Raw genomic sequence first — 26,086 nt, forward strand, 5'->3', positions numbered from 1 at the left:
TGGAGAAGAGGAGGCTCAGAGGTGACCTCAGCACTGTCTGGAACTGCCTGAAGGGAAGTTCTGGCCAGGTGGGGGTTGGTCTCTTCTCCCAGGCACTCAGCAATAGGACAAGGGGGCATGATGGGCTCAAGCTCTGCCAGGGGAAATTGAAGTTGGAGAGCAGGAAAAAATTCTTTGCAGAGAGAGTGCTCAGGCATTGGAATGGGCTGCCCAGAGAGGGGGTGGATTCCCCATCCCTGGAGGTTTTTCAGCTGAGCTTGGCCGTGGCACTGAGTGCCATGATCTGGTAAAGGGACTGGAGTTGGACCAAGGGTTGGACTTGATGATCTGGGAGGTCTTTTCCAATCCAATCCATTCTATGATTCTATGATTCTTTTTCAGGCAGGCAACACTGTTCAGTTCATAGAAGCCCTGAGTGTTTCCTGCAAATGCTTTTCCAAATCCTGGGAACTCTGAGTCACGAGTCCCACTGGATTTCACTCCTGCTGTTCAGAAAGTAGCTGTGCCTGCAAGGCTGTCAGAGCCTCAAGAAACCTTCTTCTCCTAAGGGTCACCATCTGCTTAACAACTGATGAGGTGCATTTGGTACTAAACTTTCCTTTTTCATCCAAAGTGGTGCAAGTGAACCTTTCCTTCAAGGCCTTCTGGCTTATCTTTCACCATGGAAGTGTTTCTGGGTGAGCCCCCACAAGGGAATGGAACACATCTGGGGAAGGATTGATGGATTCAAGGAGGAAACCACTGATAGCAGCTGGGCTGTCCTCTTTATATGACAACCAAAGCCAAAATTCATTTCACTTGAGTCAAAGACTCCCAAAACCTCTCAAAGTTCACTTTCCAAACTCCTCACCACCCTTCTCCATCGGTCAACCCCTTCCTCCCCTGCAATCCTCAAGAAGGACCCCAATCCCAGTAATCAGGGGAAACTCAACTGTTAGGACAGGCCTAACATTTGTGCTGCCTCCAAATACCAGCAGCACCAGTCCCTCCCCACTTTTATTTCCAGTTTCTTGGGGTTTCTTTAGTTTATTTGGCTGGGGTTCTTAATCCAGAGTCAATATAGTGTCACCTGCCATGCAAATCCTAACTGACAGCTGTGGGTTTATATCCCCTGGAGCCAGGAGGGGACTGAAACCCTTTCTGGAAAGTCTTTGCACCTCCCACCCTTCTGAGTGTCTGAAGCAGCTGATGCAACAGGTACCTTTCTGTTGTCTTTCAGCTTTGTAAAATGAAGCTCAGAGAAACGAACAGAGTCCTCCCCTCAGTCCTCCTAAATAGATATACTATTTCCTCCATTTTACTCTGTTTTTGGCCTCTCCCCAGAGCACCCAAGAAGACTGTGGTGTCAGAAATTCAGGGTCTACAGCCACACCACTGCAGTGTCTTTCCTGGTGTGGAACAGGGAACAGGATCCTGTGTTCAAGAGTAAACTTGCTGATGATGGCTGGGAGGAGTGGCTGAGCTGTGGGAATTCTTTCCTTCATTGTCTGGGACAATTTTGTTCTTTTCCATGTTGTTTATGCATTATCCAGCCCAAAAAAGGCATTAGGTCCACTCCAAGGTCTATATTTCCATAGGGATGGTGCAATAAAGATTTGTTGGCATGGGAGGTTTTTCTCCACAGAGCAGACTCAGTAGCTGTCCTGCAAAGATCCATGTTCCTTCTGCAAAGGACCTTCCATACCTTCAGGAGAACCATATAGAAAAGTGGCGTGATGTGCAGGAAACCCTTAGAGCAGGATCCAGATGTGCTGTTTGCCTCTCTGTTCTCCAGCTGCTGAGCTCTGCTTCCTTCTGTGCAAGATGAACCACCTCAACAAAGACTCCTTCCTCCCTTCCTTCCTTCCTCCCTTCCTTCCTTCCTTCCTTCCTTCCTTCCTTCCTTCCTTCCTTCCTTCCTTCCTTCCTTCCTTCCTTCCTTCCTTCCTTCCTTCCTTCCTTCCTTCCTTCCTTCCTTCCTTCCTTCCTTCCTTCCTTCCTTCCTTCCTTCCCTCCCTCCTTCCCTCCCTCCTTCCCTCCCTCCTTCCCTCCCTCCTTCCCTCCCTCCTTCCCTCCCTCCTTCCTTCCCTCCCTCCTTCCTTCCCTCCCTCCTTCCTTCCCTCCCTCCTTCCTTCCCTCCCTCCTTCCTTCCCTCCCTCCTTCCTTCCCTCCCTCCTTCCTTCCCTCCCTCCTTCCTTCCCTCCCTCCTTCCTTCCCTCCCTCCTTCCTTCCCTCCCTCCTTCCTTCCCTCCCTCCTTCCTTCCCTCCCTCCTTCCTTCCCTCCCTCCTTCCTTCCCTCCCTCCTTCCTTCCTTCCTTCCTTCCTTCCTTCCTTCCTTCCTTCCTTCCTTCCTTCCTTCCTTCCTTCCTTCCTTCCTTCCTTCCTTCCTTCCTTCCTTCCTTCCTTCCTTCCTTCCTTCCTTCCTTCCTTCCTTCCTTCCTTCCTTCCTTCCTTCCTTCCTTCCTTCCTTCCTTCCTTCCTTCCTTCCTTCCTTCCTTCCTTCCTTCCTCCCTCCCTTCCTCCCTCCCTTCCTCCCTCCCTTCCTCCCTTCCTTCCTCCCTTCCTTCCTCCCTTCCTTCCTTGGAGTTAAGAAACTTTTAGGGTGTCAGGAATGACCTCAGTGCAAGGTATAGATGTGGTTAAAAGGGACTTTTAAGCATTTTAAGAGTAAATAAACCATTATATTAATCCTTCTGTATCACCATAGTCCTTCCCACCTATCTGGGATATTTACCTGACCTGGGGTTAATCATTTAGTCATTCAGAGAAGGATTCAGGGAAAATAAGTCACTGTCTGGGCAGAAGAACACATGAGAGGAGGTTTCATATATTAGACTTGAGATATTTGTGTAGTTATTCATCTGCCTTCCTCACCCACCACCTGATGACCCTCTGTTTGGCTCCAACACCTTCTGCCTGCAATTCTGAAGACATCACTGAATGCAGCATTGCAGGCACCTGAGGAGATAAGCAGGACTGTCCTCAGGTGTACAGAGAAGGAAGCAGAAGCACAGATTGACTAAAGGATTTCCCTAAAGCCACATAAAACAGCCCTGGGACAGCAGGAAAGCAAATCTTGTGTCACCTCATCCTCAGTGCTCCAAATTATCCTATTGATCCCACTCAGCTGGGTGTTTCTGCACCTGGAGATGTTTTTTGCTGCTGGTGGTCAGGGATGTTCTGCACAGGATGTTCAAGATCCAGATTCACAGACTGGGCTCCTTAGGATACAATTCCCAGTAGTGACCAGTGACTTGGACACCTCTGCATTAGAGGACAACTACAAAGCATCCTTAAAAGCCCTTTTTCATTGATATTCAATCCCTCCAAAAGGGTCCAGAACAGGTACCTGGAAGCAGGACCCACCCAAGTCTCCAGGCCCTGCAGGGAAACTCAGGAGCAGGCAGGAACTAAACAACCTGAAGCCAAGCTTGGGTGACCTTGTGCTGCGCTGAAAAGCGAGTGGTTAAAGTGCTCTTAAGTCAACATCCCCATGAGATATTAGTCCCTATTAACCTTCTCTTGCCAGATGACTTTGCAGAAGCTCCTTTCAAGTCCTAACGAGCTGCGTGTCTCCTGCTACCAGAACCACCCAGAGAGGATTGAGGCGACCTGACAAATATAGGGCACTTTCCTGTTATCTTCGCTAAATCTCTCGCATTTTTATATGGCACCTTAATAACCCCTCATTTCCATTACAAGTGCATGCTTTCCTCCGGCTTATCTCCATCTCTCTCCACTCCTTCTCCATTCCTGCAGCCCCACCGCCCCCGGCTACAACCTGGGCAGCTCCGCAGAGCTCGGCGGGCTCAGGTGTGCTCAGGAAAGGCAGGACAGTGCCATAAGTCAGGAGGTGGCAGGACGTGATTCAGGCGGTGGCACCGCTCCATCTGCGTCAATGTTGAACTCGGTGCCTGGAGTTAGAGGGGTAGGAGACGTAAAGCCCAGTGCCCTAATTCCGTCATTAAGAGATCTGCGCTGCGACTTTCTCAAGAGACAAACTCCTCGCCTGGGTGCCCCGGGCCACATCTGGGCTCCTTTGCCCTCCCTGCCTGCATTCCCCAGGGAGTTACGATCAGATACAACCTCTTGGCTTCCTGTTGGGTGCTGTTAAGTGGTGGCTGCGCTCCACCCCAGGGGTGGCTGCATTTCAAAAGCAAGGCAGTGATTACATCGTACACAGGCTGTAAAAGGCACTGGGCTCTTTCTGGGAAGAGAAGAGCTCGGTTTAATTGGTGCTTCAAAAACAAATCCTGTCTGCCACCCCCTGGAACTGCAGGCTTTTGGTAAGGGTTAAAACCAATAGGGAGTTCAGGTAATGGATTTGAGGTTTAGGGCTCGGTATCTACAACCAAAACCGTGTTCCTGGAACTGCTTGTTCAGCTTTGAGTAGCTCCTGGTAAATGCAGAAAGTCTTTCAGGCCGTGTTGCCCGAAGCTCCCTGGGGTTTGGTGAGCTCTCCACCTGTACAGAATCATGGAATCCTAGAATCCTTAAGGTTGGAAAAGGCCACTAAGGTCATCAAAGGTCATCAAGTCTAAACATTAATCCAGCACTTCTACATCTACCGGTAAACCATGTCCCCAAGTGGCACATCTGCATGTCCTTTAAATCCTTCCAGGGATGGTGACTCCACCATTGCCCTGGGCAGCCTGTTCCAATGTCTGACCACACTTTCAGTGAAGATTTTTCTTAATATCTGACCTAAACCTCCTCTGGTACAACTTGGGGCCATTTCCTTTCATCTTGTCACTTGATACCTGGGAGAAGAGACCAGCTCCAACTTCCTTTCAGGTAGTTGTGGAGAGCAGTAAGGACCCCCCTGAGCCTTCTTTTATCCTGGTTAATCATACCCATCTCCCTCTGCCTCTCCTCATTAGACTTGTGCTCCAGACCCTTCTCCAGCTTAGTTGTCCTTCTCTGGGCATTCTCCTGTCCCTCAATGTCTGTGCTCAGCTAATTAAGCTCCTTCTGAATCCCAAATCAGATCCATGACCTACAAACTCCTAAACCAAAGCCACCCCCCTCCCATACCTGTGCAGGAGAAGGTTTTCTGCACAAACACTATGGCTGTAGACACTTTCTTTTCAAGGCACAGGAGGTCTCCGTGGCATTTCCAAACATCAATTCAGCACCTACAGCAAATTGCTAAAAAGCCAAAGACCTGGATTAGGTCTCTCCTGAGCAGAAGAAAGGGTGATTCCCAAGAAATGGGAGGTAACCTACCCAAGCAACATGTTTTAGCCAGTGGAGATGTCAGGTAGAAGCACAACATCCTTGTCTCTAAACTGGAGGTACCTGGATTTGATGGATGGCCCACTTGGTGGATAAGGATGGTCATGGTCACAGAGATTCAGTCAACAGCCCGATGTCCAAGTGGGGACCAGTGGCTGGTGGTGTTTCTCAGGGGTTGTTTTGGGACTGTTTGTTGCTGATAAGGACAGTGGGAGGAGTTGAAAGGTCTGTCAGCTCTTCTCTGGTCAGGCACTATGGATACCCTTCCAGATTTTAATGGCATTTAAACACCAGCTTATCTGACTGGCTTCTGTGAGAAGCCTCTGCTTTTCAGAGACCCCAAGGCTGGTCATCAGTGTCCTTGGAGTGATCATATGAAGCTCTCCACCCTCAAAATTTGAGTTCTGAATCCCACCTGGACTTAGGCAAGTTCAGGATATAAAGTCCTGTTAGAACTGGACTCATCTGTTCATGCTCCAAGCAGAGCTTTCACAGTCAAAAGCTGCATGGTCATCATTTGCAGGATACTGGGATCCTCCAGGCTGGACAGATGCTGAACAAGGGTTTTTCAAAATCCCATTGGGGACCTGAGGGTTCCTGCATTTCCCTATTTTTTTTTGTAGTTCTAGCCCTTGGTGACTTATTAACCTCCCCTTGTGCATTGGCAAACATGTTCCAGGACATTGCTCGGCTTGTAAGTTCAGGCACGTTATTTTATTTGCATATTGTTGTACTTGGTAGTCTTCCCAAAGCAAAGCTTAAGTTCTTGCTTAAGCCTCCAATCCAGCCAGGACTGCTTTGCAGTCTTGATTGCTCCCCGAAAACATGTTGACTTTTTGGCTTGGTGTATGAAACTCTTTGCATTAGTAAAGCCTGGAAGCATCTGAAGGGTAAAGATTAAGCCAAAATGCCTGGGGAAAGCTCAGATCAGCAGAATATGATGCACAGGTTTGAGTTGTTTGGAGTAGTCAGCTGATACAAAGCTCAGTAGAAGTGGGTGAAGATGCTTCAGCTGAAAATGTGACCTTGTGCCTTTTTGGATCCATTCATATTTCAATGCTGTTGTAGCAGAATCATCTGAAAGGTGCCAGAACCAACATGATTTCATGAATAACTGGTCTGCAGGCAGAAGCTCATGTGGGGAATGGTATAAGAGGTTAAGGGAGGCCAGTTATCAGAGTTCTGTCTGCTTGGAATTCCCTCAAGGGTTAAAAAAAAGCCCTATTTATGGTAAAAATGCCATTTGACTGGAGTCAAAAAGCAGTGGTGTTCTCTGAGGTGTGGTGTTGAACTTCAAGGTCACTACTTGTTGAGTGAAGACACCAAAAGTGGGGAGGAGAGGGGAAACACAAACTGATCCTTTGGGATATTCCCCATTTGCAAAGCAGTTTGAAATGTTTGGTTTTCATCTTGGCACAGTGCAGAAAAAGCCCTGGCATCCAGGAAAGCCAGGCCAATGCTGAGCTCCCCTTCCCCATCCAGCTCCACCTGAGATGAAAGGCTGTGATGGAAAGACTTTACAAAGACTCGAACTTCAGCCAGGACATCCTTTGACTGATCCCACCCACCAGCCTGAGGCAATGGGGAGGAAAGCAAAGCTCAGTTTCCAGTCCCCTTGGCAGGGACCTTAATTAGGCAAATGAGGAAAGTTTTGGGTGGGTGCAAGAGGCCATACATTGACCACTGTCACTGAGTGAGCTACACAGCCTGGGGGAAAACAAGGTGGCCTCAGGATGGAGGGTGGGGACAGTGTTTGGTTTACATAGTGAGGATTGAGGACTCTCTGGCCATCCTGGCATATTCCTCCCTTCCAGCCACCAGAAATTCTCCCAGTGAGAAAGAGGAGCTGCTTTACCTGGTGCTGGTCCCACCACTAAGGGTGAAGGCTGTTGTTAAGTGCAGACCTGCATTTTCCATGTTATGGGAAAATACCAAATTCTGTGGATCTCAAACCAAGACCACAGCTCAGAGTGTGGTGTGCTGTCCTCAAAGCACCACAGAGAATATTCCATATGCCCCCTAAATCCCAGTTTTGCCCAGCTTTTTGCTGTGCCACAGCCCTATCCTGAGACCTTAGAATGACCTGAGTCAAAACTTCTTGGCTGACCTCAGTGGCCTTGAATCAAGCCTGGTCCTGCCTACACAGGAGCTTGTTTCCTGGTAAAAGAAAACATCTTTGGAGTAAATCCAAGCCAGACCACAGAGAAGAGGAGAGTTTCCTGGCCTCCTGCCATGCCCTCGAGAGAAGATGTTCACAAACCCATGTGTGGTCCCTCCACTGGCCCTAATTCACTGCTTTCTCTCTTCCACAGCCACCAGGGAGTCAGCCTTTGTCCACGCCATCGCCTCGGCCGGAGTGGCTTTTGCCGTCACCAGGTCCTGTGCCGAGGGCTCTGCCACCATCTGTGGCTGTGACACTCGCCACAAGGGCTCCCCTGGGGAAGGCTGGAAGTGGGGGGGCTGCAGTGAGGACGTGGAGTTCGGCAGTATGGTGTCCCGGGAGTTCGCCGACGCCCGCGAGAACAGACCCGACGCTCGCTCGGCCATGAACCGGCACAACAACGAAGCCGGAAGGACCGTAAGGACATTTGGTTTCACCTTTCTCCATCTCCTGTTAATGTTTTCTTACCTGCCAGGGGGAACAGTGGGAGGGGATTGAAGGGAGGGACCAAACCTAAATCTGGGCAGATTTACACCATGAAATACAGTTCTTATCAGGGAGGTCATTGATGTGACTGATCTGTGAAAGCTCCAAATAAATGCACCCACCCACATTTAAATGTCTACCTTTGGAATCAGTTGTCCAGACCTCTATTATGGAGAATGGATCTAGACAGGTCTAGGATGGGGTTTCATCCCATCATCAAGTTGTGGATGGCCCATCCCTGGAAGTGCCCAAGTCTTTGAGGAACCTGGTCTAGTTGAAGGTGTCCCTACCCATCTCAGGGGGGTTGGAACCAGATGATTTTTTTAAGGTCCCTTCCAACCCAAATCATTCTGTGATTCCATGATTACAATTATTAACTCAGTTATAATGCCCTACCTGTGCCTGTTCCTGTCCATTTGCTGTAGGACATTTGAAGCTGAGATGGGTCTGGGTTTAGGGGGTGGATTCAGCTGCTTAATAAGAGATATTTTAGTATAAACTGAGATATCCTGAGGTATCCAAGCTGTCATTGGGCTGCTCCTGGGAAAGACAGTGTGTCTCCTGCAGATCTTCTGCCATCCTGGGACTAATCACAGAATCACAGAAGGTTTGGGGCTGAAAGGGACCTCTGGAGGTCATCTGGTCCAACCAGTGTCTTATGATGACATGCAAAAATTGCATCAGATGCCTGTTTAGACAACTGAATCCCAGTTTAAATGCAATTGTCCCTTCCCATGGGATCACCTCTCTGCTCTATAGGCTTGAGGGAGGAGAAGAGCAGGAGACCATTTCCCACCACCCTCTTCTCAACACTCCTCTCTTTTCCAGGAAATATTTAAGAAAAATTAGAGGCAGAAATGACTCTGCTACTTCCCCATTAAACTTGGACCATGCCCTAAAGCTGTTTTTATTTCCAACAATCACAGAAAAAAAAATGTGAAAGGAAAAAGAAAGCACAAAATCTTCCCCTCATCACAATGGCTGTGAATCTTTTCCCTGGGTGGAATTATCCCACTAAGAGGATATTCTTATTTTTCTTCACCTCAAGAATAGCCCATAAATTTCTGAAGAATGTCATCTGTGGGAAACAACTGGTGAAGATGAACCACAGAGTTCTTGCTGATGGAGACCATGATGCAGCTTCTCTGAGATAGCAAAAACCAGATTAATACGGTTTGTTCCCTCAGCAGAAGGTCTTGCACATGTCTAGGAGGATGTAACAGCAAAGCCACCAGAGTTGTGCTGTGTTTGGAAAGAGCTGTTCTCAGGCAGACCAAGACTCTGGTGTGAGGTTCTCATGGGGACATCATCAAATCCCAGGGGAGTTGTCCCACCTCACTCCACAGCAGAGCTGTTGGAATGCAACTTTTGAAAATCAAATACCACCAGAAACCAAAACGGTCTCCAATGTCGACAACCACAAGCAATAAGTGGTTTCCTCCAGCTCTGGCCTAAATTATCCCAGGCACCCTCAGGTGCATTGCTGGTGGAAGTTTCTGGGATAGATAATGGGACAAAGAGGAGAAGCTGTATAGAGTGGAGAGAAGGGATTTGCTTTAAAGTGAGAATCCTTGGGAAAAAATGAGCTTTGACCAAACTTCCCTGTGATCATCAACCTGCAGAGGTCTTTTTCATAGAATAGAATCATAGAATCAGCTGGGTTGGAAGAGACCTCTGAGATCATCAAGTCCAACCTTTGATTCAATCCCACTTTGATTACTAGATCATGGCACTGAGTGCCACGTCCAGTCTCAAAGGTAAATCCTTTTCTTTTAGGACATGTTACAGGCACCAAAGATTAGAGAGGAGATGTCACACCACGCTCTAAAATCTTGCTGCTTTAGAAAGCACTTTTCCATTCTCACCATGGCAGCACTCCTGGGGTAGCTCTCCCAGGCCTCCATCCCGAGCTAAACCTGAGCCATAGGCAATGTTTCATCTTTGCTCCCATATGAACTCCAACCCTACGACTCTGCCAGCAGTTTTGATTAAGTTCAGCGTGATTATCCGAACCAAACATGTTGTGGTTCCCTCTCCCCACTAATTACAACCTCCTTTGCGGCGGGTGATGCTCCGTAAATAACACAGGAAAGCACCTGGTGAGCACCAAGGTGCTGATTCATGGCAAATCTCTTGGACTCAGTCTGGCACGAGTCTGTTCACGTCCCCAGAAATTTGCTGATCAACCTGAAAGTGCAGATTATCGAGCCGGTTGCATAAGGCTGTCTCCCACCTCGGAATCCTGGAGGGCAACACCTCTAGGAGCATTAAAACTGGTTTCATAAGAGGTATAAAAACAAACAGCAAACTTTTGGGATCAACAATCACCTTTGCATTCACTCCAGGGCAGTGTTTTGTGTTGAAGTTTGAGCCTTTCAGAATTAGAAGTTGGGCTCCTGTTTGTTTTTTTTTTCTTTTGAAATGGTTTTAGGAAAAATCATAAGCCAGGCTTAAAAAAAAGAAATACATTATATTTTGGTTTGTGAACGTAGCCATAGCAAGGCTAGAACCTTGTTCACTTAAGGAAACAGGAAACATGTATAAGAGGTAGAATTCTCTCCTCAGTAAAACATGGAATTCTGTTCTAGATGGTTAGGACATGTCACACTTCCTTAACTTCCAATGGAATAGCTGCATATTTTATTTATGAAGACACTGTTTGAGTAGTTTTGTGTGTTCTTCTCTGCTGAGATGTGTCTGAATTCTTGGGTGACAGTATTGCAACCTTGACAAAGCAGAAGTTAATGTGCTCAGAAATCCTGGGGAAAGCTTTTGATAGATTCTTAAATCGAGGTTGGGAATCAGAAAGCAATGAAGTTTATCTGCCTTAGACAGAGCAGGGCATGGACTGGGGGATAAGGTGATTTTTGTTCACAAGTGTGCAAATATATCTATGAAAACATTCCTAATTCTTTAGAAAATCATGGCTCAGTAGCAGAATGTCGTGAGTTTTTTGATTACAAGTTTATGTCTTTCCTTCTTTTCCAGTCTATCATTGAACTGATGCACCTCAAGTGCAAGTGCCACGGCCTCTCAGGCAGCTGCGAAGTCAAGACCTGCTGGTGGTCCCAGCCAGACTTCAGGGTCATCGGGGACTACCTCAAGGACAAGTACGACAGCGCCTCGGAGATGGTGGTGGAGAAGCACCGGGAATCCCGCGGCTGGGTCGAGACCCTCAGGCCCAAGTACAACTTCTTCAAGGCTCCCACCGAGAAGGACCTGGTTTACTACGAGAACTCCCCGAACTTTTGTGAGCCCAACCCCGAGACAGGGTCCTTTGGGACCCGTGACAGGATCTGCAACGTCACCTCCCACGGCATCGACGGCTGCGACCTCCTTTGCTGCGGCCGCGGCCACAACACGAGGACTGAGAAACGGAAGGAGAAGTGTCACTGTATCTTCCACTGGTGCTGCTACGTCCGGTGCCAGGAGTGCATACGAGTCTACGACGTCCACACGTGCAAATAAAGCAGGCAAGAGACCCTTTGCTGGGCTCCAAGTGGAGAGATGGAGTTGAGCCTTTTTCCTCTGAGGTTGCAGATGTGAGAGGAGTCTACTTTTTTTGATATTAAAAGAATTAAAAACTCAAAAGAAAAATTTAAAAAAAAAAAGGAAAAAAAAAGAAAAAAAAACCCAAGGCTAAAACTGGTTGGATAGAATAGGTCTAAGGACTTCTGGGCTATCCTGAGGTGCATCTGGCAATCACACAAGTTATGCCTCAACGATGCCTCTGGGGAGAGAGCTGCTTTTCAACCAGCCAACAACACAGAGCTGGGAAGAAGAGCATTGGCAAAAAACCATGGATTTGCTCTGCTCTCACCCACCCGAAGTGACTCGTGTGTTTAAGTGTCCTTTGAGAGACTTGCATCTTCCTCAGCATCTCCTTTTCCCTCAGCCAGGCAGGGGCTGTGTTGGACAGGAGCACTGAGCTTTCCAAGAGATCCATCTCCATACCCACATGGCCAGAGTCTGTGTGTAATATGAGAAACAGCAGCAAAAGAAATAAAAGCTGATGAATCAATGATTTTTTTTTAAAAATAAGAACATGACTTCTTTGCTTTTGCCCTGGAACCAGAGAAGTCTACAAATATATAACAGAGCTGTAGTGTGGGCAAGCCCTTGGTGTGAACTTCTTAGCACAGTTGCTTTGCCAGATTTGACAGAGTATTCAGTGTCATCTGCAGAAAGGGAAGGAGAAGAAAAGGGAGAGAAAGAGAGACAACTGCTGGTGGCTTCCTGCCAATGCCCTGTTGGCACACAGGTGATGTGCACAGTATGGAAAAGTTCAGTGCCTGGTATGTGAAGTGAAGAGGACTCGGGGTGTGTGTTGAGAGGGAGACAGTCCCACCTGTGGGGATGTGGCTCAGCCAGTGGGTTTTCCTTGGCAACATGCAGTGCAGAGTGAGTCTCCTGGGGCTGGATACTCACACCTAGGCATAGGACATCCATCTCCTCAGCATCCCAGCTTGTTCCTGTGGAGGAGGAAATGGAAAGTGTTTACTCTTCACTTCATTAAAGAATGTTGTCACTAACAGTAGAAAGTGCACTTAGTCCATCCACTCTCTGCACCTCGTTCAGGCCTTGCCTGGGCACTTAGGAACAGCCTTAGACCACGGGTCTGTCAGGAACAGGACTCTGAAGGACTGATTGTCACCCATTAATTTACATGATGGTGAACCAACCCACCCTCCCCACCACGCCCCACAAGCTGAAACAGTCTCAGCCTTGAGCCAAATTTTGTTCCACATCTCATTCCTACAGCCATTCCCACCTATAAAGATGATACAGTTTAAAATGGACAAAATCCAGACTCTGAAGTAGCCCAGAGTTTGGGTGAGTTTGGACCCAGAGCCAAATCCCAGCTTTGCAGTGCTGGCCCATCTCTGCTGCTCACCTCTGACTCCACATCTTCCATCTGCTCTACTTCTGATGCCAGGTCAGGATCACCAGTTTACACAAACAGGTCTCACCTCCTCCTGGGGCATCAGGACTTCCTTCAGCCATGTGGGGATCAGGCATGAACTCAGCCCCACCACCTTGGTATTTACAGAACTATTTCCTTGCTTTTGAGTGATCAATATTGGCACAAATGGGTGGTGAATCAAGCATGGAGTCACAGCCTGTTGAGCCTCAGATGCACTTGTCCTGTGTTCCCATTGCTTTATCCATACTTTGGAGTTCCTATCCTGGAAAAAGGACAGTGGATTGGTGTTTACTCCTTCTCTTCAGTACAGGAGAGGAAACAGGGCATGGGCCAACTCCCTGAGTCTTCTCATGGCAAGGTGGTTGTGGCTGTTGCCTGTTCACACCTGGATGTCTCCCCAGAGAAGTCAGAGTGCTCTTCCCTCCCTGCCTGTCAGCTTATTCCCAGGAACCAAAGGAGGGAGTATGCAGAAGAAGATGGGAACAAACAGAGCTTAATCCCATCTGAGAGAAAACAGGAGGAAATGATGCCTCTGAGGGCTCACTCTGAGTCACGGCGTCTCCTGGGACTACTCCTTGGCTGGTGCAGTTTATGCATCACCCTTTTGTCTCAGGGCTGTGCCCAAGGGCACAGGCAAGATTTGCTTATTGATGGAGACACTTCTATCAGTGCTTTGCAATAAAAACAAAAAAGCTGCAATGAAAAGAGAGCAGAGAAACAGGAGGGAGAGAAGGAGAGAGGAGGAGATCAAAGGGGGCAAAGGAAAATATGGGGAGGAAACCAATCTATAATATGTGTACATGTAAACATTGCAGCCAATGGATGGCCACACACCAGCTGGGACAAAGCAGCAGATCCCTGAAAAATGAGGGAAAGATGGACCAGTTAATGGACACATGACTGATTTTTAATGCAGTCTTGGAGGAAAGGAAAACCTTATCATTATGGAAAACAGAAAAGCCAACCACTGCAGGGGGAAGTTGCCACAATAACCAACATTCAAGCACAAGCTGTCAAGAAAGCAAATGCTGAAGGAAACCATTTATGGGGTGGAAGACACTGATGAGTTGGAAAAGATGGAATAGGGGAAGATACATCTGATTGACTTAATGTGATGCAGTGGAAACAGCCACAGTGTTGTTAGACACGTCCTACCAGGTACTTCTGTCAATAAATGGTGACCTGACAGCAGAAATGCAAAATACTGCAGGTCAAGGTCCCTTCAATCCATTGACTTTGGTGGGGTCACACCCACAGCTTCTTTTACCTAAGATTTTTGAGCAAAGTGATTCCAAACTCCTTCTTTTATACCACACCAGTGAAGAAATGGGTTGAAGGATTTGGTTCCTGTGCATGGGAGATGGACTCTGTCCCAGCCCACCCACAGCCTGCTCACATCCAGCATTTCTGCTTTTGCACCAGAACAAGCCCCACATCAGCAGCTCTTTGGGAAGCATGAGGGGGAAAAACTGAAATAAGGCATTTGCTGAGCAATTGCCCCTTAAGGTGAACAAAGAGATTTTAACTGCAACAGTGGAATTTATTTCACCTGGTCTGAGCTATTGGTCTGGTTTTCTGCTAGCACCAATAGCAAGGAACAAACAAGGCCAGCAGGTGATTCATCATACCTGGGGTGGTACCTAAGCTATGTTTGGTAAACTGCCCTCTGAGTGTACCTCTGTCTGTCCTCTGACTTCAGCTGGTGAGCTCACAGTAGGGGATGAGCTCTGGGCTGGGTGCAGACTGATGATGTGGAGTCCACCATGAGTCAAGGAGGTGAAGCTGCAATCTGATCATCAGCTGAGATGGGCTGCAAGTTGTGCTCCTCCACTCAAAGCTGGGGTCAGGCTTGAAAGAGCCCAGTGGTTGGAGACTTCCACCCCATTCAAGGGGTTTCTAACAAAGCTCTGCAGGCTTGTTTGGGTTTGTTGTGTAATGAATCACCCACTGGGGTGATACAACCTAAAGGGTTGAGCAGCTGCTACTGAAGTCAATGAAACATTCCTGTGTTTATTCTGTTCATCACTCCGAGTGCATCCCAGGGTTCTGGTGTTGGGTCTAACTCTGCCCATCCATGAGGAGGGAAGAGAGCCTGGGAGCATGCTGAGAGTACATGATAGACCCCATGGCTTTGGAGAAAGGCTTGGGTCATTACTTCCTACTGCCCATGAATTCAGGGAGTGTCTTTGGATAACTAAGATTCCACTCCACTGCCTACACTGGACATCTCGAGTCAGGGTTTCCACTGTACTGGTGTGAAAGGTTGAGACAATGATGTGTCATCCTTCCTACACATCATCACATCTCCATTGAGGTCCACTTAGAGATGGTTCAAATACAGCCCAGAGCCACCTTCTGCCTCAGTTTCTCCGCTCTGTGGGTACATCATCACATCTCCATTGAGGTCCACTTAGGAGATGGTCCAAATACAGCCCAGAGCCACCTTCTGCCTCAGTTTGTCCCCTTCTGTGGGAACAGCAGGGCCTTCCTTGTGGAGGGGGCTTAGGATTTCCCTCAGTAATATGAGCATCTGGTGATGTTTTAGGTGCCCTACATTATCCCACTGGGATCCAGATGTTGTTTCAATGACATGAGACTCACACCAATCTTAAACCTGGGCAGCTGGGTGTCCAAAATGACACGAGGTGTCTGTGTGGGCAGCTGGATTGTGCACTTCTCTGGAAATGGTTTTCTGCCCAATCTCCTCCCCCAGCTCAGCTGAGCTGGGTAATGCTCCAGCTCACAGTAAAAAGGGAAAGATAATTTATTTTCTGCTAATTGGACCTGGCCAATTCCACCTCCATGATCCATGGTGTCCTTCCCTTCAGTCTCCACTTCTGAGGAGGTTTGTCCTCAGGCAGATGGTTTGGATCAGGGATGTGTCTGACAGTACCAGGGAAAAGGGAGATGAGATTGTCCAACCAAACAACCCAGACATGAAAAATAAAAATGAAAAAGGAACATCATTCCATCCTCTTACATGCTGCTATCCAACCTTTCCTTTAGCTGAACAGATGGGTTGGAAGGGTCCCATCAGTTCCACATCCAACCTTGTTAAACACAGTGGAGTTACCTGCAAGGGGTGAAATTGGCCTCATCTCTTTTCTTTCTATGAAAGAAATGGAAAGTTTAGGTGTTTTTTCTTTTTTTTTTCTTGATTTGGTTTAGTTTTAGAATTTGGGGGCTTCTCTTTCTCAGAGAAAATAAAACTGTGGGGAGGGAAATGCATGACATGTTCCTTGACCCCTGATTTATCTCTCTTGGCTCAGTGTCACACCCAGCATTAACAGTCTTCTCCAAAGCATTTAGAAGTCTCCAGAATTACTCCCCATCCTTATGAGGGGCTTCATGTACAGAACTAAAGCAGTCAGGATTTAATTTTTGAAGGGGATTGCAGTGACAGCCACACCACAAATTGCCATGTGGTACAGAAATCCCTGAGGCAGCACCCACCGTGTCAGCAGAAGTGATGCCGTCTCAGCTCAGCATTGCAGGAATTCTGTATTAGCAAACCTCACAAAGCAAGTTCTTCTGCCTCTCAGTCCAAAATATTTCTGGTGCTTTCAGTGCATTCAGATATTTTGCCACAGAGATGTCCATGGGTTGTGTTACCTTTGTCATGTGTGTTCAAATGCTTGTCATGGTCCCATCCTTGAGTTAATGTACAAGAGAAACACTCTGAGCTTTGGGTTAATTTGGGGGTTTTGGCTTCAAAGTTTGGTTGCAGTGCTGAAAATCCTGAGTTTGATGTTCTTGGGGATATTCAGGGTTACAGCATGAGCACTGTGCAGGAGCCAGGAGTTGTGAATCCAGCCCTGGGATCTGCCCTGTGGAAAGTACTCCAGCTTTCCCTTGATGCTTTAATGAAATTACTTTGGGAAGATAAAACAGGGCCATGAAGAGGCATCAAATCAAACTGCCCTGCAGATATTGGCAAATACACCTGGTTAAATAGGTTGCCCATGGGAAAACAACTCCTGGCTCTTCCAGAGACCTGCTCCAAGGGCTCTGCTGTCAGTGGTGGAGTGAGTGAGTGAGTGGAATGTTTGCTCAGATCTGTCATTCCTGTGCCCAAGCAGCTGCTGGGATAAGATGATGGGAGAGAAGGTGGGCTGGGCAGGATGACATCTCCTCTCCTCTTCATACCTATAGGTCTCCTCTTTTCTACCTCCTTCCAAACTAAATATTGGCTGTTTTAGTAGGGGCTTCTTCTTAGGGGTCTCCCTGTTCTAGATTTCCCCTCTCTCACTGGACAGCAGTGGTGGGATGTGGTTGAATTTATTCATGGCTCAACCATTCCATCCTTGTGTTTCCTGTCCTCTCTTATGGGCTCCAACAAAAGCTGCTGATCTGCAGTTCATCACTCCCTGACTCAGGCCTCTGTTAACACCTTTGGGCAGCAGATCCCTCAGTTTGATGGGAAATGGAGGCTCCTCTACCCTCCATTCTGGAAAAAAAAAAGAAGAAAAGGAAGTTTAGTCCCCATTCCTGACAATTCCATTGTCAGGAATTGGGCTTGGGCAAGTCATTCTGCTCCCACTTTGCTGCAGTTCCCAGATGTGTCTTTGGTACATCCCTACCCTGGAGGAGGAGATTTACTTGAGGACAAAAAAGAGGCCAGGAGACAATTCCCAGGCAGTGGTACCTAAAGTGGGATTTGGAATACAAAGTGAGATGCTTAAAGGCAGGAATCTACATGTGAGTTGGATGTTTGAATTCCCATACAAGCCAAATTATGGGCTCCATTTGCCTAAACTTACCATCTAGGCCTGAACTAAATTATTGAAATGGGTGTCTAGAGGTATTTGGGGTGCCCCAGGGCACCCCACTGGCTCCTGGAAGCTACTCTGGAAGAGTGTGGATTTCCCTTAAATCCCATGGCACATCTGACAGATCCATGCAGATGTTTCTCCATCAGATATGGGTGTTTAAATGTCTAACTCACATGGAGATGGAGACACAGGCTTGAGGACATCCATCTATGAGCTGGATCCCACTCCAGATTCCTGACTTTAGAGACTCCAAGATGGAAAACTGTGTATGGTCTCAACTCTCCTCTCTTTTACACTGATATAAATCAGGTACAAGTGTGTCAAAGGGAGCAGAGGGTGGACCTATTTTCTAAGAATAATTATCTAAACCCACTTTACTGCCTGGTGTGTCTTGGGATGGACCCCAAGGGAGCATCTCTGTTCTTCCTGATGGTGAACACATGATGAAAATGGACATGTCCCACAGGAAATATCCTGCTGTTATGTGAACATCACCCAGACAGAGAAAGCTTCTGAAGCCACAAGGTCTTTTCCACATGCCTTGGTCTTCTCTCTCTGTAGACCTTTTCTTACACATGTTCTATGGACCAGGGGAGGTCTTGGACACCCCTGCATGAAAGTGGAGAGTGGGGAAAGTGTGAGGAGATGCTTTCCCCATTTTCCTTTCTTTTCCAAGTGTCTTCTTGTTATTTATTAGTATTTATTTATTCCTTAGCATTCATTCCACTCCACCAAAACCCCCTGAAGGTGTGTCAGCTCCAGACATGGGCTGAGAAGCAGCTGAGGATCCCCCATGTTTGTGAGGGGCAGCACCATCATGTCAGAGCTCCTTCCCAACACTTACTCCCCACCTGCACAACAGGCTCCCCAAACCTCCCAAATCCTCCTGTGCATGATCAAATCCCCTGATTTCCACTGCTGTGGGTTCCTCCAGACCTGGTTGTCCCACTGGCCACCTCTCCCCAAGCTCAGCCTTATGCCTCAATCTCAGTGGAGACCCACTGAATCTGTCTCTTCTGGCATCACTTTCTGTCACTGCCAGGACAAAACCTGCCTGAACATGACCTGTCATAGCTTTGGACTGTCTGACAAGCCCACCAGCAGTGTGGGAGACACAAACCCAAACCCAGAGCACCCCAGGGGATTCCCCTGTGGTACAAAACATGCTTGTCCAGCACTCAAGGACAAGTATCTTCTTGTGAGTGGGGTTTTTTTTCCCCATTGCTTTCCCTTCCCACAGACTGTCTGCCTGATTGCATCACCTTCTTCAAAGCTCCATCCCTGTCTGGGACCCCTCCCCAGGCTGCCCCTGCCCACCCCACACCCCTCTGTACAGATTGCATGTACGATACAACCTGGAATTCCAAAGCTATTGTACAAAGTAGACTTGTCACCTTCTTTTGGGTTTTTTTTTCCCCCTCCTCCTCCTCCTCAGTATTTTGTTAAGCCTGATGATTTTTTTTATGATTATTTATTTTATGAATAAATGTATATATTAGGAAGAGTATATATAAATAACTCGTTGGGACAGTGTTGTTGCTCTGCTGTTGTGCTTGTGACCTCATTGGCTTTTACCCTGTTTTCTACTGACGGCACATTAGCGATGTCTTGTAACTGTTTTTTGTTACCAGTTAAGTTTGATAGATGTGTTAACTTTATAATGAAAATTAAAAAAAAAAAAAAAGCATCGATTTTAACCTGGTTTTGAGTTGTTTGATTTTTTTTTTTTCCCCCGCTGTCCCAGAGTTTTCATGGGATGGTATTTTGGATCACAGCTGGGGGAAAGTAGGGAAATAAAATGGTTTGCTCTTGTGGGACGGGAGTTGGGTGTTTTGGAAGAAGAGATGCCACCTGAGTTGGCACCATTTAACCCATGGGCAGCTGCTGTAGTGGGTGACAACCCAATTAGGAGTAAAAGAAATACACTTAAACAGCATCACTGCAACAGGGACCCAGTTTCTTTTTCCAGAGGAATAAAAGCCCAGTGTGGGAAAGACGTGACTTTTCACAATGTCCCTGGAAGCCTCTCAGATATTTTCTGTTGGTTCTGCCAATTCCAATCATTTTCTTCCTCTGTTGATACATTAGGTTGGACAGTCCTGCAACCTCTAAGGCTCCAATCATGCTGGAAAAGGGAAGAGGTTGCAGGGACCAAACATCAGGATATAATTAGGAGGAGACACTGGGAACAGGCAAGATGGGAAACCCATGTTGTTTCTTCCATTGGAACCCACCATGTGTGGCCTTCCCTTGCCCCTGCCATGGGCTGTGTACAGAGGAATCTGCTTCCAAAAGTAGCCCTGTGACAGCCCTTCCTATTCCTCTGTCCTTAGGGATGACAGGCAGGCAAAGGGTTCATTGGCTCAGAAAGCAGCACAGCTTCTCTTTGGAACTTTTAGTTTGACTGGGTTGGCTGCAAAGGTGGTGGGTTGGTTGTGGAGATGGTGGGTTGGTTGTGGATGTAGTGGGTTGGTTGTGGAGATGGTGGGTTGGTTGTGGATGTGGTGTGTTGGTTGTGGATGTGGTGGGTTGGTTGGGAGGTGGCGGGCTGGTTGTGGAGGTGATGGGTTGGCTGTGGAGATGGTGGGTTGGTTGTGGATGTGGTGGGTTGGTTGTGGATGTGGTGGGTTGGTTGGGAGGTGGCGGGCTGGTTGTGGAGGTGATGGGTTGGCTGTGGAGATGGTGGGCTGGTTGTGGATGTGGTGGGTTGGTTGGGAGGTGATGGGTTGGTTGTGGATGTGGTGGGTTGGCTGTGGAGATGGTGGGTTGGTTGTGGAGGTGATGGGTTGGTTGTGGAGGTGATGGGTTGGTTGTGGAGGTGATGGGTTGGTTGGGAGGTGGTGGGCTGGTTGTGGAGGTGATGGGTTGGCTGTGGAGATGGTGGGTTGGTTGTGGATGTGGTGGGTTGGCTGTGGAGGTGATGGGTTGGCTGTGGAGGTGATGGGTTGGCTGTGGAGATGGTGGGTTGGTTGTGGAGGTGATGGGTTGGTTGTGGATGTGATGGGTTGGTTGGGAGGTGGTGGGCTGGTTGTGGAGGTGATGGGTTGGCTGTGGAGATGGTGGGTTGGTTGTGGAGGTGGTGGGTTGGTTGGGAGGTGATGGGTTGGCTGTGGAGGTGATGGGTTGGCTGTGGAGGTGATGGGTTGGCTGTGGAGATGGTGGGTTGGTTGTGGAGGTGGTGGGTTGGTTGGGAGGTGATGGGTTGGCTGTGGAGGTGATGGGTTGGTTGTGGACATGGTGGGCTGGCAGACAGGGCAGCATTTCCAGGCTCTCCGTGCCTGTTCACCTCCCACCCAACTCAAACACAAACAGATCAGATCCCACAGGTCTTCCTGTGGCCTTCACTTAGGAGAGATTCGAGCCACCCAACTTTATCCCTCATAGACCAAGTATCTCCTCTAAGATCATTCCTGATGACTCCTTTAGATCCAGCGAAGGGATCTGAGCATATCCAGAGATTATCCCATTATTTAAAACACAGACTTCAGTTTTTACAAATCACTTTTTCCTCTGAATGAGCACATCTAAAAATGCAAAAAGCACCTTCCCTATGGGAAGGGAAGGCAAAGCCCACCATGATGCTCCAGAGAGAATCTCCCCACTCCAAACACACCCACCCCATGCCTGGCTTTGACTGCCACCGGTCAAACACCACAGAGGGCTTTCAGCATACCGAGCTCAGCATATTTTCCAGAAATAAATGATAAACATTCTTATTAAAGAGCACTTGAGATAAGCTTATTTGTTGAGCTGTGTTGCCTTCTTCACCAGGTTTGAGCAAGAGCTTTTTTTTGGTTTAATAGGAAAAGCTAAGAAATGAGTGGACATCTCAGTCGCTCTCACCTTACACATGTTATTAACCCCTGCAGAGCCTTATAGGAATGAAAGAAAATATGGGTTTGATAATTTTACTGCCTAATGACCTGGATTTTTAATTATTATATAAACTGCTGAAGTTTCCCCACTTTTTTTTTTTCTAGAAAAGCCTTTTCTAGTGGAAGGCAGCACAAACTGTGGTCACGTTCAGCCACGACAATGGCCTTTGCTCATGACAACCCACATCTCAGAAGTCACATAAAACTGTTCCACTGCCAAGTGGCAGCTGTTTGACACCCAGAGCCAAGAGTCAAACGTCATTCCCATGATTCAAGGGTTGTTTTCACACAGGTCTTGATGCACAGAACAATCAGGTGCATAATGATCAGGAGAGCTGGGAGGTCCATGTTCCTTTGACAGTGAACTGAACTTGGTCAAAGGTTTGGTTCCCAGCAAAGAGTCAGAGAATCACAGAATGGTTTGGGTTGGAAGACACCTTCAAAATCGTCTCATTCCACCCCCTGCCATGGGCAGGGACAGTTTCCACCAGCCCAGGTTACTCCAAGCCCTGTCCAACCTGGCCTTGGACACTTCCAGGGATGGGGCAGCCACAGCTTCTCTGGGCAACCCATGCCAGGGCCTGCCCACCCTCACAGGAAGAATTTCTTCCATGTATCTAACCTAAATTTCCCCTCTTTCAGTTTGAAGCCATTCCCCCTTGTTCTGTCACTCCATTTCCTGATGAACAGTCCCCCTCCAGATTCCCTGTAGTCCCTTCAGATACTGGAAGGTGCTGTGAGATGTCCACACAACCTTCTCTTCTCCAGGCTGAACATCCCCAACTTTCTCAGCCTGTCAAATCAGTCCTGACTGTGACAATCCTGAGCAAACCAAGGCCAAGTTCAATTGCTGGTGTCACTTCATCCCCTCTCCTGACTGCTTTCCATGCACAGGCTTCCCAGACATATACAAACAGGAACTCCAACCAGTCTGGGATGTGCCAGATCCACAGGACACCTGAAAGTTGGTCTGTACATGTAGAGTGAGCCCAAGGCTGCTGAGAGTTCCCCAAGTCTTTGTCCTCCAAGTTGGTGGCACCAAACCACCCACAATCAAACAAATCTGCATGTGGACCAGGGACCCAGAGCCTCCACAAACTCAGGGACTTGCCACACAGGCTTCCCTGATTACCAGGAGTGGGATCCAGCTCATGGATTCACACACACCAAGGAAGGTGCCCACAGAGCCACAAACAGGCACGTGGATGCCCTCAGGGCATTTCCATCTGGAGTGTTCTGCCTGTCCTCCAGGTGCTATTCCAGAGCCACCATGAGTCTCCTGCAGGTCTGTGTTGTGTCTGGCAGCTCCAGGAGGGTGTCTCAGGTACCCCAAGGGCTGCCATCAGGCACTTTAGCCAAGTGACTTGAGCCAAAGTTGCCTGAATTTGAGCTTTGACCTTCAAGTTCTCATTATTGTTAGCGAAGTCTGCCAAGGGGTTTATAGAATCACAGAATCATAGAATGGATTGGGTTGGAAAAGACCTCCAAGATCATCGAGTCCAACCCTTGGACCAACTCCAGTCCCTTTACCAGATCATGGCACTCAGTGCCACGGCCAAGCTCAGCTGAAAAACCTCCAGGGATGGGGAATCCACCCCCTCTCTGGGCAGCCCATTCCAATGCCTGAGCACTCTCTCTGCAAAGAATTTTTTTCTGCTCTCCAACTTCAATTTCCCCTGGCAGAGCTTGAGCCCATCGTGCCCCCTTGTCCTATTGCTGAGTGCCTGGGAGAAGAGACCAACCCCCACCTGGCCAGAACTTCCCTTCAGGCAGTTCCAGACAGTGCTGAGGTCACCTCTGAGCCTCCTCTTCTCCAGGCTGAACACCCCCAGCTCCCTCAGCCTCTCCCCACAGCACTTGTGCTCCAGTCCCTTCCCTCGTTGCTCTTCTCTGGCCCCGCTCCAGCCCCTCAAGATCTTTCCTCAACTGAGGGGCCCAGAACTGAACACAACACTCAAGGTGTGGCCTCCCCAAGGCAGAGTCCAGGGGAAGGGTCACTGCCCTGGGCCTGCTGGCCACGCTACTTTGGATCCAGGCCAGGATCCCCTTGGCCTTCTTGGCCACCTGGGCACACTGGTGGCTCCTGTTGAGCTTCCTGTCCCTCAGTCCCCCCAGGTCCCTCTGCCTGGCTGCTCTCCAGCCACTCTGTGCCCAGCCTGGAGCGCTGCAGGGGGTTGGGGTGGCCAAAGGGCAGGACCTGCACTTGGCCTTGTTCAACTCCATCCCATTGCAATCAGCCCTTATGTCACCATGAGGGTTGAGTGCTGCCTTTGGGCATCTGCAATGACCTTTTAGGAGGTCCATGTCCTTCTGGACTGGGATGGGAATCATTCTGAGCTACCACAGAGGGTACTGGACACCTGTGTTTAGTGAAGCACATTGGAAATTCCATCTCCATGGGCTGTAACAGGAGATTGGAGCCTTCCAGCACAGGGAGGCAGCACATTACACACTGCCACCCAAATTAAGATGTTTTAATCTGCAAGTTGGATCCCGTTTGAGCAACCAGCCCAATCCAACAGCCTTTGAAGCTGCACAATCCAGCTGAAAGCAACTCCTGACCAGGCCTCCTGACCCAATAAAATCTGCAAGGCTTTGCCACCTCGCTGCTACCCAGCCTGGCTTTGGAATTTGCTTACTGATCTCTTTTATTTGCAGGTGTGGAGGGTTTCCCCCCCCCCCTCATGGAGTCATTTGAAGGCACAGAGCCAGCTCTACATTCCACAGGGCTACAATCCGGGCTGGGATTTGCCTGCGAGTGTCAACAGGTGAAGTGTTAACTAATGAACTTGGTGGTGGTGTTAAGGTGAGGTCAGCTCAGTTTCTCTTCAAGTTGGTTTCATGCAAGGACAGCAAAGCTAAATAGAATTTAACAGTGATTTAAAATAGATCTGTGCTCTGGGCCTGACCCTTTGATTCCCTTCTCCCCAGTTCCTGCCCATCCCAACACCCCAAATTTCATCTACTCTTGTGTCAGAGAGGAGGCCACAGCAAGGCTGTGTTGGGAATGTCTCACCAAGCCCTTGAGCTCTCAGAAATAAATTGGCTCTGTAATGCTTTTTTTCCTGGAATATGTGAGATAATTCTCAGTTCTGTGTGTGGGAAACAGTGATGAGGTGCCAACAGTGGGAATGTCTTCCATGCAGGCATCCAAGGAGAGCCTCCAACCTGTTTGTTCTGTCCTAATCAATGCAGGAAGTGTCTTTCATCCTGGGAATGTTGAGGTCTTTATGGAAATCCAAGGGCAGACCTGCCCTCCCCATCAGACAGAGACTTGAACCTACAGCCAATATCCTGCCTGAGTCACCAGGTGACTGATAACTCCAGCCTGGCCTTGAGCAACCTCACAGGAATTCTGGTTGCAACAAACTGCTGCTTTCCAGGGGGGAAATGCTTCCTTTGGAATTTCTGTTCCTCATGCTGCTCCCTCAAAGGGAATACACCCAAATTCCAGGTGCTCTCAAAAGTGAAGTAACTCCCTCTTTAGACCCGAGATCCCACAGGAGCCTTTGTCTGGTTGATGGGAATGAATATGGGGGAATTTTTGGACAAAGAGTTACCTGTTTGAAGGTAGAATGTGATGATGTACAGCTCCTTCAAACACCTACAGATGGTTTTATCTTCCACATTGCTGTCCCAGGCCAGGAGAGCAGGCAGGAATTTGGAGGGGATTTCTCTCCTCCTTCCTTTCCACAGTGTCAGCTGGGACAATACAGTGTCTCAGTGAAGTGGAGAGGGCAGGACAAGTCAACAGTCCTGAAGTGGGTAAGGGAAGGACTGTGGCTGACATGAACAGCTAAATCAATAAGGAAACTTGTTCCTGGTTCAACCATGGAGTGGGAACACCACCCTCCAAGCACCACAGTCACCCAGAAGGAGTTTGGCACACGGAGGGCTGGCAAGGAGCTAACCTTTGGGCTTGTTAATGAGTGATAATTGAGTGGTCCTCAAGAGCTCTGAATAAGCTCCCCAGCTGCTGTTACAGCCTGGCAGGGACTGCTGAACACACCCCAGCTTAGCAGCAGATGTTGTTCCTGCCAGGGAGAGGATGGTTACACATTAAAAGGCAGCAGATGCTCCAAATGCAGAATAAAATGTGACCAAAAGGGTTGCTGTGCAACCTGGATCAATTATTTTGCCTTCTCTTTAATTAGGATGTTTTGATATCTGGGGAACAGAGTGAGATCCAGGTGTCATTGTTGCTGTCATAGTCCTGACCCTAATGATGCTCCTTGTCCTGAAATGGGCTCTCTGGGCTCATCACAGCTGAAGACCATCCCCAGTGTGAGGTGATGCACAAATACAGAGCAAGGTGGTGGACCCTGACCTAAAGAGCTTCCAGTTCCAGGTTTAATCTAACTCTGTTTCCATCCACAGTGATGCTGAGAAATAAAACCAGCTCCTAACTGGGCTGCCTGAGCCAGTTTTCCTGTAAAACAACCATACCCAAGGAGGCCACAGGGCTGTCCAAATCGAGCAGGTGTCTTGCAAGTGCAGGAAAAAAATCCAATTATTAACAGTGAAATTCCTGGGTTAAGCAGGGAAAAGTCAGGTCCACCTTTTAGCATCGTTTATCAAATAAGTAACATCAAGGAAATTACAGTTTTGCACTCGTGACTTGCAATTAGTGCAAGCCAATAAAAAACTTGGTGTC

The 26,086-nt window shown here is 48.2% G+C and overlaps 1 protein-coding gene across 3 annotated transcripts in view; it reads left to right on the forward strand.

The window, feature by feature from the left end:
- The window catches only part of WNT3A (Wnt family member 3A), a 102,675-nt gene extending 83,426 nt beyond the window's left edge, over positions 1 to 19,249 (forward strand). For all 3 annotated transcript variants that reach the window (XM_071560112.1, XM_071560113.1, XM_071560114.1), the window contains exons 3-4: positions 7,527 to 7,792; positions 10,850 to 19,249. In XM_071560112.1, coding sequence (XP_071416213.1) covers positions 7,527 to 7,792; positions 10,850 to 11,329 — 746 coding nt within the window. In that variant the 3' untranslated portion in view covers positions 11,330 to 19,249. The remainder of the gene's footprint in view (positions 1 to 7,526; positions 7,793 to 10,849) is intronic.
- Positions 19,250 to 26,086: the final 6,837 nt, after the last annotated feature.

The sequence above is a fragment of the Pithys albifrons genome, chromosome 7 (assembly GCF_047495875.1).
Source record: "Pithys albifrons albifrons isolate INPA30051 chromosome 7, PitAlb_v1, whole genome shotgun sequence".
Lineage (NCBI taxonomy): Eukaryota > Metazoa > Chordata > Aves > Passeriformes > Thamnophilidae > Pithys > Pithys albifrons.